This window comes from Eupeodes corollae, chromosome 1 (assembly GCF_945859685.1).
Source record: "Eupeodes corollae chromosome 1, idEupCoro1.1, whole genome shotgun sequence".
NCBI classification, from domain to species: Eukaryota; Metazoa; Arthropoda; class Insecta; order Diptera; family Syrphidae; genus Eupeodes; species Eupeodes corollae.
The window spans coordinates 264,528,502-264,545,594 of NC_079147.1; the positions used below are offsets into that span (position 1 = coordinate 264,528,502).

The following is a 17,093-nucleotide window of genomic DNA, read 5'->3' on the forward strand; positions in this document are numbered from 1 at the left end:
TTTCTGGGAGATAATTTGTTTGTATTTTTGTAGGAATTCCTTAAATTCAAAACTAATCGTATTGAGTCAATGGATATGACCCCTAATATATTTTGAATTATTTATTTCTGGCATATAAAAACAAAATTTGTATTTTCCTTTCTAATTTTGTTGCAAAAATATCACTTTTAACTGAGGGCTGGACCAAGAACATAATATGAATTTGAAGTTCAGCTTTATTCCAAAAACTTAGCCCCCAAGGGGGGGTCATATGAGCCAAAAAGCTTATGCAGTTAAGTTGTGTAGGTAAAGATTTGTTAGTAATTTAACGACATTCACCAAAAAGTGGTTTGTTGTCAAAACATATTTAAAATGTTTTTAACTTGAGTAATGTTTTGATTTTTTTTCATAAAATTTGTTTCCAAGAAAAAGAGCAAAGATTCCGTTTTTTAAGAAGAAACCTTAAATAAGAGATCTTCAATTTTAAATTAAGTTCCCTTTAAATTCCTGAAACTAGCCATCAAATCCATCTTATTTTTTGTATGCACATAAATAGTGAACTTTGAAGGGATTCTTACTTGCGGCACATAGGAACTATGTATATGGCAAGTTTTTGCAAAAATTAATCTTTTGTTAAACTAATGGCTAATTGAAAAACATAATGCACGTTTCATATCTATTAGAAGCTTTGAATCTCTTGAGAACTGAAGAGATTCTGAAACGTGTAATTTGTGACTGTCACACAAAAGTTTCTTCCCAGCTTATTTGTTTGTCTTAGTTTGTTTTATTTTACTTAAATGCACTTATTTCCTTGAATTCAAGACTCAAACATTTTTCTCTCTACAGTTTTAAAGTTTTGTTGACTCCTTTAAGAAGAAGCATCAGCTCTAATCTACGAGTAAGAAGACTGGTCCCAAAAATTGAGTCCGAAAAAATTAAGTAAAAAAAAATAAAACAGAAAATTCTTGATATCAGATTTTTTCTAATTTTCTGGGTTTTTGAATTTTTGTAGCTTTTTTCGCATTAATATAAATGGCAACAACAAAGAATATTTTTTTTAGAAGAAAGCGAAGTTTAAAAACAATTTCGTACATTTCTCCATGAAAGCAATAAAAACCCTCCAAACAATTGTGTTTTGCTCTTAAATATTGCATATTTAGAAAACTGTTAGAATCTTGGAATGCTTTTATATAAAAATAAAGTCTACTAAGTAAAATAGTTAGACTTTACCTTGCTGGACAATAGCGTTCTAAAATAATTTAATAACTAAAGTTGTCACTTTAGCCTTTAAAATATGTACATTTAAGTTTAAGATGCACATTACGTTATATAAATTTTGTTAGCCTTCTTTAAAGAACATTTTTTAGTGGTAAGTAAAAACTCGTCTATATGTTAAGTGCTTAACCCCCCCCCCCCCCCCCTGATTAAAAATCTGGATCCGCCCATGGTAGGAACACCTTCGTTGGAATATCTTCCACCCCGTCTAGATAATAATACGGATTTGGAGGAAGTGGATGCTTAAGATCTTGTTTCTTGCACCTTGCCACACGATGTGTAAGGTGAAGTAGAGGTGTTTTTTAGCAGTGACAGTGAAGACGATGTGTCGTTACAAGATCTACAGAGCAGAATACACATCGCAAAATGTTATCAATATTTTTCGAAGAAACCAAGTGCCATGTACCAATGCCAAAAAGGTGTGTTTTTTTTTGGGACAAAAGGAAGAAATGGTAACTACAATGAAAGGGAAGTGGGAATTTTTGAAAGTTTATTTGATTAAGAAGTACTTAGAAAATTTGATTGTTGAGCAGTCTCGCGTTTCTGTTACACAATCGAATTCCCACAATTTTTCGTTCACCAAAAACGATTTAAGCCTTTTTAAAGATTTTGCTCTACAGCGGTTATCACTCTTTGCCAAGAGAGAACATGTACTGGCAAACACATGGAGACACTCGTGTACTAAAATGGCAAAAATAAGGCCTCTAGCAACCCTTCTTACCCAAAAATTTTAGATTTTGGATATACGAGTATGCATGAAAAACTTTCGGTCGATGAGTTGGTCATACTATAGAAGTCACTTTTCGATGATATTAATTAGAGGCAAGCCTGTTAAATTTGGCTTTAAAAATTGGATGCCTAGGAGCAGAGCTGGTTACTTGAACCAAAAAAGTCACACTTGGATCCAGAGTTTTCGAACAAAGTTACAAATACTACAGATCACATTGACACTTTTTTCACATTACATGCTATCCTTGTTTTAATAGAGAAAATATGTTTTTGAGCTATCGGGACTTTACAAGGATCCGGACAAAATGTCCTCTAGAATCGAATAGACTTCAATTTTTGATCACAGTACGAAACTTCAGATAACTATCAAAAGGCATAGACAGCACCCTACTGGCAAAGCCAGACATTCTGTCATATCTTCGCAGGCCATAGACATAACGTACTGCACTATTAAACGCAACATTGAGCTTCCGTTTGCTAACAAAATTACAGTTACAATACATTTCACAACCATACATCAATGTTGGCATTATTAAAGTTTTTACAAGTAATAAACGTGTTTGAACAGGTGTAAAAGAATGAGTACGTAGTACACCAAAAACCTCGCCCACAAGTGCATTAATATGGTTATCCCAAGTCAAATTGTGATTGAAAGTAACCCCGAGATTGTTCGCACTTTCCAAATAATCAATTGAACCATTTTCAAAAGGAAAATATTTGAGATTAAGACTTTTTGTTGATACACTTAGATTTTTTTAGATTTAAAATGAGACCATTTAATTGAGACCACTTTTCAATATTCTCTAGGTCTTCATTTACACAAAAAGCTGAATGCTCAATGAGCCCAAGGGGACAGCTCATGTATAATTAGACGTCATCCGCATACATATGAACCGGACAGTTCTTGATAATTGATGGCATTTCATTGACAGATTGCTAACAAAATTACAGATAGATTGAAAACAGCAGAGGACCGAGTATAGAACCCTGAGGGACACCGAAAACGTTAGGTAGAAAATCAGATAAACTATCCCCAATTTGCACAGCTTGCATTCGATTACTCAAATAAGAATAAATAAGCCTTGTAGCACCTGCTGAAAAATTAAAGTGTCGGAAGCCTTAGAAAAATCAAGCAACACTAGAAACGTAACCTCATCCTTATCCAAAGTAACATTTAACAGTGCCGTGATACAACTGTGCTTTTCACGAAAACCAGATTGTAGTGGTGTGAGCAGCAAGTTTGCCGCAAGATGAAAGCTGATTTGTCTTTGTAAACTTCTTTCAAACACTTTCTTTAAGAATGGTAAGATAGATACGGGCCTAAATTCTTTACCTTTTGCGTTTTTAGAAAAAGGTATAACTTTAGCCAACTTGCATAGGCGTGAATAGACACCTGTCATCAGAATTGTATTGAACATAAAAGTGAGATTAGGCAGGACATCGGCAGATTCATTTTCAAAAATGTAGGGTGAACTTCATCCAGTCCCATAGCATTTGACTTTATGGAAAGTACACTTTCTACAACAAAAGTACTGTCTCCTGAACTAAAACCAAAATTAGGTTCATCTTCATATGGTTGATCCATAAATAAAAAAGTAGGATCTAAGCTCAAAGGACAAAATAGCTATGATGCTAAAGAAACAAACATTTTGTTGAGAGCATTACCATCCAGATATTCTGTCTATAGAGTCAACTAAAAACTCATAAATGTAAGAATTTAAAGAAATTTGGTAAAATACTAATATAATTTAAATTATATCAAGAAAAGAAAAAAAAATGCAAAATCATCATACAATTTATTGTTTAGATGTATTTTGATTTTGAACTTAGCCTTAAAAACCCCGGTTTTGTTTATTTTAAGCATTTTAAAAGGTCCAAATTATAAAAACCTGATTTGAAAAAAGGACTGTATATTACCGATAACTTCAACAAGTTGACATTTAAGGTTTTCAATTGATTGTGGAGCATTCATATTGACCTTATCTGTCACGTCTTTCCAAAACAAAAGTTAAAAAATTGTTAAATCACAAGATTTTTGTAGTCAATTGTTATAACCTCTTCGAGAAATAACACGACCAGGAATCTTTTCTTTTAAAACTGAATTTTTTTAGTGAGGTTCAACATTTTCAAAGCGTCGTTGAAGCGTAAATAGTTCTATTTTTAAAAATGGAGTAGTACATACTTGTCAAATGTCAAAAATTGACACTTTCAAAAATGACAGATGCATAGTGATAGTGGTCTAATCAAAATAAAACTTATTTTTGAAAAACCCTTTTTATACAACTGGAGTTGCCATAACTCCAATACTTATTTTCTCAGCATAACTAGTTAGCTCGTCACTTTAAACCACTCTTCATTACACCAACTATAACCTACCTATGTACATATATAACAAGTTTGCATCAAATTCTTTTGCCACACTCCATCAAAAAGACAACAACAACAACTTTCTGGAGCCTCCTTAAAGCCAGAGCTCACACTTTGCTGATTTAATATGACACTTGAGTGCGCAGCCACTGCATATGCATTTTTTAACCAAGTATAAACAAAGACCAAACATACCCCCGAGGTGAGACGCCAACTTTAAGAGTTATCATTCATTCCTTTGGAATGACGTGTCTGATGTCCGTCCGCATGTGATGATGAGCTTCTTTCTTTCCCACAATCTATGTTCCATGATGATGACTATGATGATGGAGACGACCGACAACGACGACGATGAATAAGCCTCCAAAAGGCTTCCACTAGGTACCACTATGTATAAACAAAGACCATATATATAAAACTAAAAAGCAGGTTAAGGAATTTTTTGTTGTTTTTGTTTTCTTCACGGAGTGAAGGAGCGGAGCTTAAGCGATTGGATGCACATAGAACCGGTTGGATACGGTAACATGCAACATCGTCTTCGTCTTCGTCTTCATCTTCGTCAACATTAACAAAACATGGTCTTTTTTGTTGCTTGATGTCTTGTCCTGGATTACAACAACAACAACAAAAATAAACATAGTTTCGAATTCATGCTCGTTAAAGTAGATATTCATGTCAATATCTACTCGAACTGGATGGTGTTTAAAAGTACGACACACGATTGCGTCACACGCATTCACGTATCTTTGTAGGTCCGTTGTTTATCTTTTCAGGAAAACCGAAGATCCAAAGTCCGAGCAATTCATACAAAAATCTTCCTCGAGTTGTGAATTGTGATCAGACCACAAGAAACTATTCAAGAGCATCGTTGTTGTTGTTTTTGTTGTTGTTGTTGTCGATTGATACAAGATACAGATACTTCCGCAATATGTCAACTTGTTTTTGGTCATAACACACCCGAACCGTATCCCTCTCATCACCATTAACATCAGCATCAGCAAGAGTATCAGAAGTGGAATGTCAAAAACAAAACAACAACAAAAACTGTTAGCATGTAGGTTGGGGCTAAAGAAGTATCTTGCAGATACATCGCACTTTCTATATTCAATTTTATCTAAAGATATATGTACAACCTTAAGTAAAGTGGAGAAATTGAAAGAAGAATCATTTTTTGACAAACGTGATTGTCAGCAGTTTTTTGATGATAAATGTTTATAAAGTATCTAGAGATTGCGGCGTGTGTCGTCAGTATAGGTTAGGTATTTGATGGTTTGTACTTACCCAGAATATTTGCTGAAAACGAAAAATATCAAAATAGAAATATGTACGAGTATAACTGTAATGCCACCAAAACCCAATTAGATTTCGAAAAAACCAATAAAACCATAACATACATTTTTACCAGAATTGTATCTATTAAATGAAGCAATATTATCTACGAGTATATAAAATTAAGTGTGGATTTTTGTTTGTGTAAATTGCGCATATCAACATTTATAGCAGAATTAATTGAGATTGGATTTTAGATACATGTATACAAGCATAAATGAAAGATAAGGGATTAAGTTTTTATTTTTGTGTTTTTGCAACCAACCCTCAACCGAAGCGAATTTGGAAAGAGTGTGGAAATTAATATTCGCAAGATATTTTGATTTTTGTAAAGCTTACTGTCTCATGGAGCCCCAACGACGATTGGAAAAACTATCGGGATTGCTGTAAAAATAAAAGTTCAAGAATATTTTAATGGTTTTTGAAGTTATTTTAAAAAAACATGTCTTTTACTTAATACAAAATAATATGCGTTGAAAAGTTGTTCTAATAAAATTGTATTTGAGACTAACAAGAAATCAATCGTTTTAGTACCCTTTATATGTTTATATTTATACACAATGTGAGCGTTAGAGCTTAGAAAAAAGAAAGGATTTAGGAGGAGAACCAAGGTGCACATTGGCCTTAAGGTTCTGAACATCAAAAAGGGAGGAAAAAACAGAGTGGACTAAAGCATTCCACATTCTCGATGTGCGGTTTAAGAAAGAATATCTACGTCTGAAATTGAGCTAAAGGGTAAGCTGTTGAGAATTCCTGGAAGTTCGAGGTTGAATTGTATGAGGGTGGAATGCAACTGGCTTATTCGACAGAACATTGTTTGTAAACATATCGATAAGAAAACAACAGTCATGAAACATTGTATCGGTGTTCGAGGGATGTAAATGTTTCAGTTACAGTTCTATCAGCCCTTTTTTGAATTCTATCATATCTTTGTTTTTGGGGCACCTGCCCAAACATGCGAGTTATATCAAAACTTTGCACTAATGGTTTCGTAAATTACAGCCAGATCAGAAGTGGTGAAAAATTTCGGAAATGTTGAATATGTGATCATTTGGAAATGTTGAGTCTGTGATACTCATGCCGAGTACTGAAAGTTGATTAGTTTCCTGGATGCAAGGGTAACTCATGAATTTAAAGCATTAAATTTTGTAAATAAATAAATTGGGTGGCGAAATATTCCGCTGATAACTAGGGCCTATGGACTTACAACCATCAACCATTCCTGTGTGCGAATACTGTTGTCAGGGATGGAGGGGACCCACAGTTTTAAGCCGAATATGAACGGCTTATTTGAGAAAACACTTTTCATGACAAGAATTTCTCTTGAAGAATTTGTCAATTCCTCGCAAGAGGCAGTACCCGTAAACAAAACTTTAGGTGGCATAGGCAGGGATCGCACGCAAGACCTCTCGCATGGCAGTCCAACGCACTAATCATCATGCCACGGGTACTACAAAATTCTACAAGGTTAATAATTCCTCATTGGACAGTGCTGTCGAGATCAGAATTAGCTTAAAATACGCTGCCATTGGAATTCCACATCCAAAGAAGAAAGGATGTGAACCTAGAATCGAATATGAAAAGCTGAGGGTGCTGTTGTCAGCTTAACAGTTTATTGGATTAGGAGTTCCAGACATCTCTTGAAAATCAGGAAGAGAGTAGAAGACAAAACAGAGCCTGGGGAACACCAGCATTTATTTTATAAATTTCAGACTCGAAACCCTCGAACACAGCTTGTATTAAATGGTTAAAAAGTAAAAAGAAGAAATTCATCAAAATCAAATGCACTCATTTTCGATAAGAGAGCTTGATGCCAAATTCTATCAAATGATTTTGAAATATCAAGTCTACTTCTCCAAAACGATGTAAAGATTTGTTCTACTGTTCGGTGAGATAAACCATGAGATTAACAGTGGATTTATAACAACGAAAAACGAACTGCCGTTCATTAAGAAATTTTCGTTCCTCAAGAGTTTTTTCAAGCTGATAATTAATCAGCGTTTCCATTACCTTGGAATGAAGGGACGTAAGTGATTCGCCTTTTTTTAGAGCTTACTCAGTGGTTTTGCTAGCTCTGAAGAACACCTCTTCAGAACAATATGAGGGATAATATCTGGGCCAGCGGATTTGTGTATGTCAAGGTCTATGTTGGTCAATTCTACAATCCTTTGAGTAGAACATGAAGGGATTTAATTTAAACTTCAAGCAAGACACTTCTGTGCCTCTCTTTTTTTCGTTAGTTTTTCTTTCATCTAATTTGCTTTGTCACTTTTTTATAAGTTTCGAAAATAAAAAAGTTTCTTGGCTTGGGTATTGTGAAATATCCGTGTATATCATTATATTGGAGTAAAGACAACTTTTAGGAAAATACATTTATCCCGGGAATAATGTCGTGAAACAGATTCCAATTGCTTCCAAAATTCATTCATTTTGCAAACAATTAAGCAAGAGAAAGCAACCGTTTGGAAAAAATAACTGGCTTACCGGAAATGTTGGAGCAAAATTTTGTAAGAGCTAAGGCCCCAGGCGAAGTACTGGCTGTAGACGAGTTAATGATTCCTTGGCGTTGAAGACTAAATTTTCGCCAATACAATTCGGAAAAAGCACACAAAAATGGTGTCAAAATGTGTAAACTCTGTGACCCGAGTGGATACGCATACATTAGCTATATTTACGCCGGGAAAAATTATTCTCACAGTCATCAGAGAGGAAAACCAACACCTCCAACTTCCCACGGCACTCAAATCGTCGTAGATCTGGCAGAAAACTATTTGGACAAGGGTAGAACAATTGCTACGGACAATTTTTATACCTTGGTATCCCTTACAACATTGTTGCTCAGCCGTAAAACGCATCTTATTGGAACTCGAGATGGCCATGACGTAAAAAAGCCTAAAGAAATTCTTGAGTACAACCAAGCTAAACAAGGCATCGATGTGTCTGATCGATAGCTAGTTACTAGAACCATAAGATTGCGTTCGAGTTTTTACTTTCGACAGCTGTTGTAAATGCTTTGGTTATTTACAAAAATTACAAAAAAATACAAATTGGCCCTTTTAGACAAGCCATTTGTGAAAGTCTTTGTGGCGCAGGGATTCAAGAAGCTCAACATGTGAGTAAAACTAAACACCATCTGAAGGAATTCGAAACGGTTGACAGAACCAACCGAAAAACCAGGAAACGATGCTTGACCTGTTACAAAGAGCTCAGTAAAACAGAAGGAAGAGCTGTCACATCCAAAAAAGCTAAAAAAGTCTCCACATATTGCAGTTAGTGGGAGGGAAACCCACCTTTCTGCTTGGAATGTTTCAATAAAAAACATTAGTTGTCTCTTATTGTTATTTTTTTTGAAGTTCATTAATTATTTCAATTTTATTTTGTATACAAAATTAAGCTTAAAGCTAAGAAAAAACTTCGCTGGAAATAGGCTTATAAAATCCTAAATTTTGAAAAAAATCAAGAACGGACTTTTTTCTAGGTGTCAAAGAAGAAAAACATGAATATTAATCGCAAGCCACATAAAAAACATTTATGAAAAATGATCTAACTGTGACCCAGCGGTGGTTCACATGACCTCCTGAGAAACTTTTACGTGACCCACCAGTAGTTCACATGGCAGTCAACGTGTTAAAAAAATATCACTAAGATACAAAACAGAATTTATTTCTCCTGTCGAAGTTGGTCTTTTTGACAGCTGTCACACTTGATAATGAATAGGCTAACTCCTGATCAACGTTTGCAAATCGTACAAATTTATTATCAAAATAATGGTTCGGTTCGCAATACATTACATACAGCCAACGGAAAGTACATTTTTGTTTTCGTCATGAAAACTCAAGGAACAAATCAGAAAAGGATCAATTTTGTGGTTCTACAGATCTCAAATTACACTTTTGTATTTTTTCATGAGTCTAGTATATTTTGTTTATCCATATACATTAAATTTTTTTTAACACTAATATTTCCTTCTTGCTTTCTTGAAACCATAATTGCATCATTTTAAAAAAATATTCCACATACACAACCGAACACCTTTAAAAAGATTCAAAAAATTTGTATCGACATTTTATTTGGTATCTAAATAGTAATACACTAATTTAATTATAATTATAACAATAAACATAATTTCTGAAATAGATTCATATATGGACATAATATATTCAAAACTATTTTTAAAATCAAAATGTGCTGCTACTATTGCTTCTGGTCTTTACATTTATTTAAAGAGAAAAAATGGTTTAAAACTTTAAGTAAGAGTATTTTCTCTTTAAATTTTAGAAAAAGCTTTTGAACAAAACTTTATGTGTACTTTTTTTAATCTAGTATATTCTCTTGTTTTCCATTTGTTAAAAGCGTTCTTCATTACAAACAAATGTGCACAAAAAAAAACTACTCAAGAGAAAGATGACTCCGAAAAACATAAACAAAATAAGAGAGAACCATTTTCGAATAACTCAATTCGTTTTCGAAATTAAGTTTACCTGATGATTTCAAACTCAAGCCATTCTATATATATTGGATATACATATATAGATATACACAATGCTGAAACTTGATTTTAAAACAAGACACTCATAAAAGAAAAGTAACATTCTCTAGACCTTTTAATAGCTATTGTCTTGTGTCTTCGCATCTTAATTCTCAACACAAAACAAAACATCAAAACAAATAAAATAAACAACTTATAAGCTTAGTAGGCTTACCTTGTGGGCGTTCTTCGGAGACTCATTCGTGCCCAGTTGTCTCTTGGAATGATATTGCGGTCTTCATCGCTAAAATGGAAAGATAAATAGTAATATGACATTTTAGTTGTTGTATAAAATGGCCATAATTAAGATGTGAGCATTATAAAAGTAATTTTCACTTTGCAACTTTTATGATTAATTGTATTTTGTTGCTGTTTTATTTAATCTCAAGAAATAAAGACAAAAAGAGAAACTATCTAGATATAGGTTCTTGGTAAGTGCACGTAGTACAGTAATTAAATTTTAATTAAACAAAAAGTTGTAAGTGAAAATAATTGTTTACACTTAAAAATTTACATCAAACAATCAAAAAAAAAATATTAAATTTATTTACCTAGGTGTAGAATTTTCATGTGGTGCCAATTCGAGTTCAACACCTCCAGCGGTATTATTATTATTTCCATCATTGAGGACACTACGTGATACTCGACCACTTCCAATACTGCCAACGCCAACGCCACCTACACCACCGCCTTCACCTTCCCCATAGCCCTCAAAGGACTCACCCTCAGAAAGTGAGGAACACTGTGATTTCGGGACATCTGTAAACCATTAAAAAATTTGTTTTGTTTTCATTATTAGAATTTTATTGGGACAAAAAATGATTGATTTATTTTAGGAAGGTACATACCGGTACTTGGTGGGCTTGATGGTGTTGGACTTGAATCACCAGAGTCTGCTGTTGAAAATAGGAATGTTGGAGCATTTGCTGAATTTTTAATACTGGGCATTGGAGCCATGTTGATTTCAGTTTTGGAACTGTAAATAAAAAAAAGAAAGAGATTTATAAATACATTTTTTAAGTTGATTTTATATATTTGTTTTTCCTACAAACATGTTGTTAAGGGCCATAGGATTCAGGACATTTTTAAAAGGTTTTTAAGAATTTTGTGTAAGTTACCATTAAACTTAGAGAAGGTAATGATTTTGACAACTTATAAGATATCTAAAAAAGACTCATAATATCAGTTTTAATACCTTTTTGCAATAACATCACCCAAAACTTGTATTAATTCTCGGTGAAAACTGTCCTAACAGAAACTGGTGCAGTTCTTTAAATAAGCATAGGGGTATCCAATTAGAGCTTACATTTTCAATTTGAGAGAAATTTTTCATGACAGGGCATTGGCATTGATCTAAAATTTTACGTAGCTCCAGAGGAAAAAGTCTAGATGTGGCAGAGCACAAGAGTTTGAAAAATACCGCAGCTAAGAAATTTGTCTTGCAATTGAAACTTAAGTGGAACATATCGGTATCTTGTTGAAAATCAATACTTCTCATTTCGTCAATAAAAAGACATTAATAATATTCATAGAGTATATAACAGTTGCATCAAACGTCATGGTAGCCAGTAACCGTTTTCCACAACTCAACATCCACAAAAGAACTTGTAGTTCTCCAAACCCATATTGCGATCGACGCTGGACGCCAGCATCATGGACGTCCGAACTTTTCGAGGAGCTAACATCGACTCGGACAAAATCCTTCTCCGACCGATTCACAAGTAACCTCTTTCGAAAGCCTCTGTTGCTAACACAATGTTTCGAGAGCCAATGGTAACATTGCAAAGATGCAATCAGAGAAGCCGCCTTGAAATTGCTGGATTTCAAACAACAACCAACAAGAAACCCCTGGTTCAATGAGGAATGTCGACAGGCAAATGCACCCAAACAACAGGCACTCAAAGCTGCATAGAAGGACGAAACCTGCTCACGAGCTCTATGACCAAAAGAAGAGAAAGGAACGCTGACCTCTCACAAGAAAAATGAGAGATGCAGTCTAAGATGTTGAGAGGTTCAAAAGCAGAAATGAAGTTCGAAAGTTTTTTGAGCTGGTGAAACTAAATTCACAAGTAAATTTTACTCGAACAGAAGGCTACAAAGATAAAAGTGGAAACATTATAGTGGAGCAGCAGTCAATGCTGAGGATATGGGAGGACCACTTCAGCAGTCTGTAAAACGACGACGACGAACTGAATTCCGCTGTCAAGCAGGATGATCCATTCAACATAGACGACGAAAGCCAACAATCCCATCTTAGACGGGACGAAGTAAAAATTGACTTATCTAAGCTGAAGTCTAGAAAATCCACTGAAGCAGATGACTTGAATGCCGAGCTCTTCAAAACAGCTGGAGATAATTTTTTTGAGAGCATGAACTAACCTATTTGTAAGATATGGTTTAAAGAAAGCATGTCCGATGAATGGAACCCGAGTTTTGTTTGCCCAAAAAAAAGGAGACCCTTTAAACTGCACCAACTACAGAGGCATCAGTCTACTTAAGATATTATACAAAATCGTCTCTGGCGTAATATATGAACGTCTATAGCCCATCTTCAACAACCTGATAGGTTCTTATCTGTGTGGTTTTAGAACAGGAAAGTCCACAGTCGATCAAAGCTTCACACTACAGTAGATCTCTTTCTACTATTGACAGTAACTCAGGCAGAGTTTTATAGAGCCATGTCAAGTTTTGGCATCCCTGCCAAACTTGTCCGTTTGTATAGGATGTACATGGAGAATTCGAACTGCCCAATAGAGTTGGGAAACAACATACCCAAAAAGACTTTAAACAAGGTGATGCGCGGTCATGGGATTTTTTTAATATCGTCCTTGAAAGAATAGTGCAGAGCTCCCACGTCAACACTAGAGGCATTATCTCTCAAAAGCCTGTCAAATTACTATGCTGATGACATATTGACATAATCGGGCGAACTTAGTGTGATGTCAATAAAGCTTTTGTGAGTATTGAGGCAGAGGCGTCAAAAATTGGTTTAACGGTCAATGAGGGCAAAACAAAGTATATGTTGTCATCAAGAAAGAATCCAAAACACCGAAGTCTCAGTCGAAACGTTCGACATCGACAAACGACACTTTGAAATAGTTAAGGACGTTTTCTCTCCTTCTATGGTACATTAGCATCATGGAATATGACAAACGCGGATAAAAGCACCTCTGGTATTTTCGAGAGAAAAGTTCTTCGCGTGTTCAACGGTCCCGTATGCATAGAAGGTTAGTGGAAGAGAATATGGCACGGCGAGCGATGTAGACTTAGCTAGAAGAATGAAGGTTCAACGACACAGATGGCTAAGCCACGTAGAGCGCATGAAAAGCAATGTTCCGACCCGAAAAGTTTCCAATCTACGCCCAAAGGACAGCGCAGTACTGGAAGACCGCGGATCAGGTAGCTTGCACAGTTGGAAATCGACCTCAGTAAGTAAGTAGTAAGTAGTATAATAGTTGAATCAGACTAATTTTTGAATAAGTAAGGTCCAATGACACTGTCAGCTCAATATAAGGACCAAACAATTACACATTTAGTACCCGTGGCGTAATGATTAGTGTGTTGGACTGTCATGCCAGAGGTTTTTGGTTTAATCCCTGCCTGCCTTACAGCCATTCGGATTCGGCATTAAATTGTAGGTCCCCTCCATCCCTGACAAAATTACTCACACACAGGAATGGTTGAGAGTTGTAAGTCACTAGGCCCTAGTTTTCAACGGACTGTTGAGCCACCTTATTTATTTATAATGACACATTTTGGACGGGGAGGATTTTCAATAATCATTATTGGATTTTTCAAGTCCTTATTGCTAGAATTCGACTTATTGGCATAGTCTCTGATTTGAAAATGGGGCTCATCAATGAAGACGATTTTTCGATGAAAATTCAAATCATTTTAATGTATTTTGATTATCTGAGTTCTTGTCAAAACTGTAGGAAAAGACTCATTTATTCTTGATCGATTCTTAAGAATTCTTCACATCATTCGCTTATCTTTTCAGTTCACATTTTTACACCACTGCCACTATTGCTAACCCAAAACTTCTTTCGTTTTGGAACTGCTGCGGCAAAAGTGTTTGTCAAATGTCAAAAGATGACAGCTTCAAAAGTGAAAGCTACCTAATTATGGGGTTGTTCAAAATGAATCCTTTCATAAAGCGATTTTCTTGTTTAATTCAGCATAGAGCCTGAGCTGTGAAATACAAAATTGTTTCTTTTTTAATTAAATTTCAATTCTTTCTCTATTTTTTCAATTACTATTCCATAAAAAAATATTTTAAGAAATTATTAAAAAGCACGGCTATATTCTCTGCACTAAAAAAAATATATCTACAAAACGTAGCTTCGAAACTGAGTATCTGTAAAGCCTCAAAATCATTTTGGAACCTCTTCGCTTTTTAAGTGGACAGAATAGAAAAAATACAGTTTCAATTGAGGTAAATGTTATAATTAAAATCATTTTGGATAAAAATGACTCAACCCAGTTGAGTTCTATAAACATGCGCCACTCCGGGTTTTTTTAAATACATCTTAAGTTTCTTAAATAGAATAAATATAGTGGGAAAAATGTCCCTGGAAACTGTAGATGCTTTAAAATGTCAGCTGTTTTTAAGGAAGGTGACCGGGATCAACTAGAAAACTGTAGGGGTCTTCTCTTTGAGAAAATTGTTCCTAAAATTACTTTACCAAAGGCTTTAAGAAAAACTAATATGATCAGTTTCTACCAAGCTGGCTTCCGTTTAACCCTTTCAGCTATTGATCTGATTTTTCTTTTAAGTACTGCGGGGAGGCCATTTAACGATACAAAGAAATGTCTACATATTTTGTTGTTGACCTGAAAGCTATATTCCAAACAGTCAGTAGGCAATTTTGATCTTCAAACTTTAAGTAATAGGTTTATCAACCAAGTTCATAAAATTCTATGAGAAGATACTTGAAAACCATTTGTCAAAGATGGCTCAAACAAATCGAGAGACTTCAAAGGTCAAACAGTCGTTCCTCAAGGCTGTGTTTTAAGTCCTTTATTATTTCCTTTATTAACTAATGAAGTTGAAAATCACATCCCAGGAGGTATTATGATAGGTTAAATTAAATTAAATTGGGTGGCGCAACAGTCCTCTGTGAACCAGGGCCTAGTGACTTACAACTATCAACCATTCCTGTGTGCGAGTACTGTTGTCAGGAATGTAAGGGACCTACAATTTAAGGCCGAATCCGAACGGCTAGTTTGAGAAAGCACTTTTTCATGACAAGATTTAGTCTTGAAGGATTTGTCAATTCCTCGCAAGAGGCAGTACCCGCGCAAATTAATTTTGTTTTAATTAAGGTGGCACAGGCAGGGATTGAACCCAAGACCCCTTGCATGATAGTCCATCACACTTACCATCATGCCACGGGTACAACATTATGATAGGTTATGTTGATATTAAGGTCCTCTTTTATGCAGACTCTCGTTATGTCAGATAACTTATTTACTCTACAGCTTCATATCAATAAGTTACAGAAATATTGTGATAGTTGGGATCTCAAACTAAATAGCTTGATTTTTAAAGTCAGAACTGAAATAGTAGAATCCGCAGGGATCTGATGAAATCCTGTTTGTTCACTTTGCAACCTAGATCTACGACCTATAAGTCTATCATCATTCCTTCTTAAGACTCTGGAAAGATTGATTGATATCCATTTAAGGGCACGTATCGATACAAGACTTCTGTCTTCGTCTCAACATGCCTACTGTAAGGGTAAATCGGTGGAAACAGCGTTACACACTTTAGTACGCACCATCGAATATTCCCTCCATCATAAAGAGTTCACTATGGTTGCTTTCCTTGACATCGAAGGTGCCTTTAACAACGTGGACACATCTGCACTGACATCTCTAAATGTAGAGAGTTCGCTTCGGGAGTTAATTCATTTAATGCTTACTAGCAGAATAATTAACTCAAAACTGGGCAACTCTTCTAGCAGACGATTCGTTAGTAGAGGGACAACGCAAGGTGGTGTTTTATCCCCTCTCCTCTGGAACCTAGTGGTGAATGAAATCCTAACTAGTCTGGATGCGGAGGGTTTCAGAGTGATAGCCTATGCGGACGACGTTGCTATAGCAGTTTCAGGAAAGCATCTTAATATCCTAAAAGAACTCTTACTAAATGCCTTAGACAGAATTCTAATACTTTGGGCTGATCGGTGTGGCCTGGGTGTTAACCCACACAAAACCGATCTGGTCTTATTTTCGAGGAGATACAAAATTCCATTTGTCAACCCTCCTTATATTAAAGGAATCCAATTAAAATTCTCAGACGAGGCTAAATACCTAGGTCATGTCTTAGACAAAAAACTAAATTGGAAACGCAACGTACAGGAAAGAGTCAAAAAAGCTACTTAGCTCTCCTTTCTTGCAAAAAAGCTATTGGTAATAAATGGGGTTTACAACCCAGAATCACGCATTGGCTATGCACATCGGTAATCAGACCGATTTTAACGTACGGTGTGGCAGTTTGGTGGACTGCTTTAGAAAAAGGTATAAACAGGGATAAGTTAAATAAAGTCCAACGTTCAGCCTGCCTATGTATAAGCGGATCGCTTCGCACGACCCCGTCTGCAGCACTGGACACCTTGCTCTACCTTACACCTCTTGACATATTTAGCAAACAAATAGCTGCAAGCTCTGCTATCCGCCTCAATGCTTCGTCGCAGTGGACTAACAACAACATTGGCCAATCCGTAATTCTAAGGTACTTAGAATCAATTCCAAAGCACACAGACTACACCATCCCCCAACTACAATTCGACAGAAACTTCCAGATTTTTGGGAGGATAGGACATTCTTGGAGGATGAGTCAATCCACTTTTACACAGATGGCTCAAAAACCAAAGAAGGGGTTGGT

The 17,093-nt window shown here is 35.4% G+C and overlaps 1 protein-coding gene across 5 annotated transcripts in view; it reads right to left on the minus strand.

Annotated features, from left to right (window-relative positions):
* The window catches only part of LOC129941766 (rab11 family-interacting protein 3), a 248,386-nt gene that overhangs the window by 148,722 nt on the left and 82,571 nt on the right, over positions 1 to 17,093 (minus strand). For 3 of the 5 annotated variants that reach the window (XM_056050492.1, XM_056050491.1, XM_056050490.1), the window contains exons 3-5: positions 11,056 to 11,183; positions 10,759 to 10,966; positions 10,383 to 10,451 (exon numbers count right to left, since the gene is read on the minus strand). In XM_056050492.1, the coding sequence (XP_055906467.1) occupies positions 10,383 to 10,451; positions 10,759 to 10,966; positions 11,056 to 11,164 (386 nt within the window). In that variant the 5' untranslated portion in view covers positions 11,165 to 11,183. Of the gene's footprint in view, positions 1 to 6,018; positions 6,064 to 10,382; positions 10,452 to 10,758; positions 10,967 to 11,055; positions 11,184 to 17,093 lie in introns of all 5 variants that reach the window. The other 2 variants (XM_056050489.1, XM_056050488.1) reach the window with 1 other exon arrangement.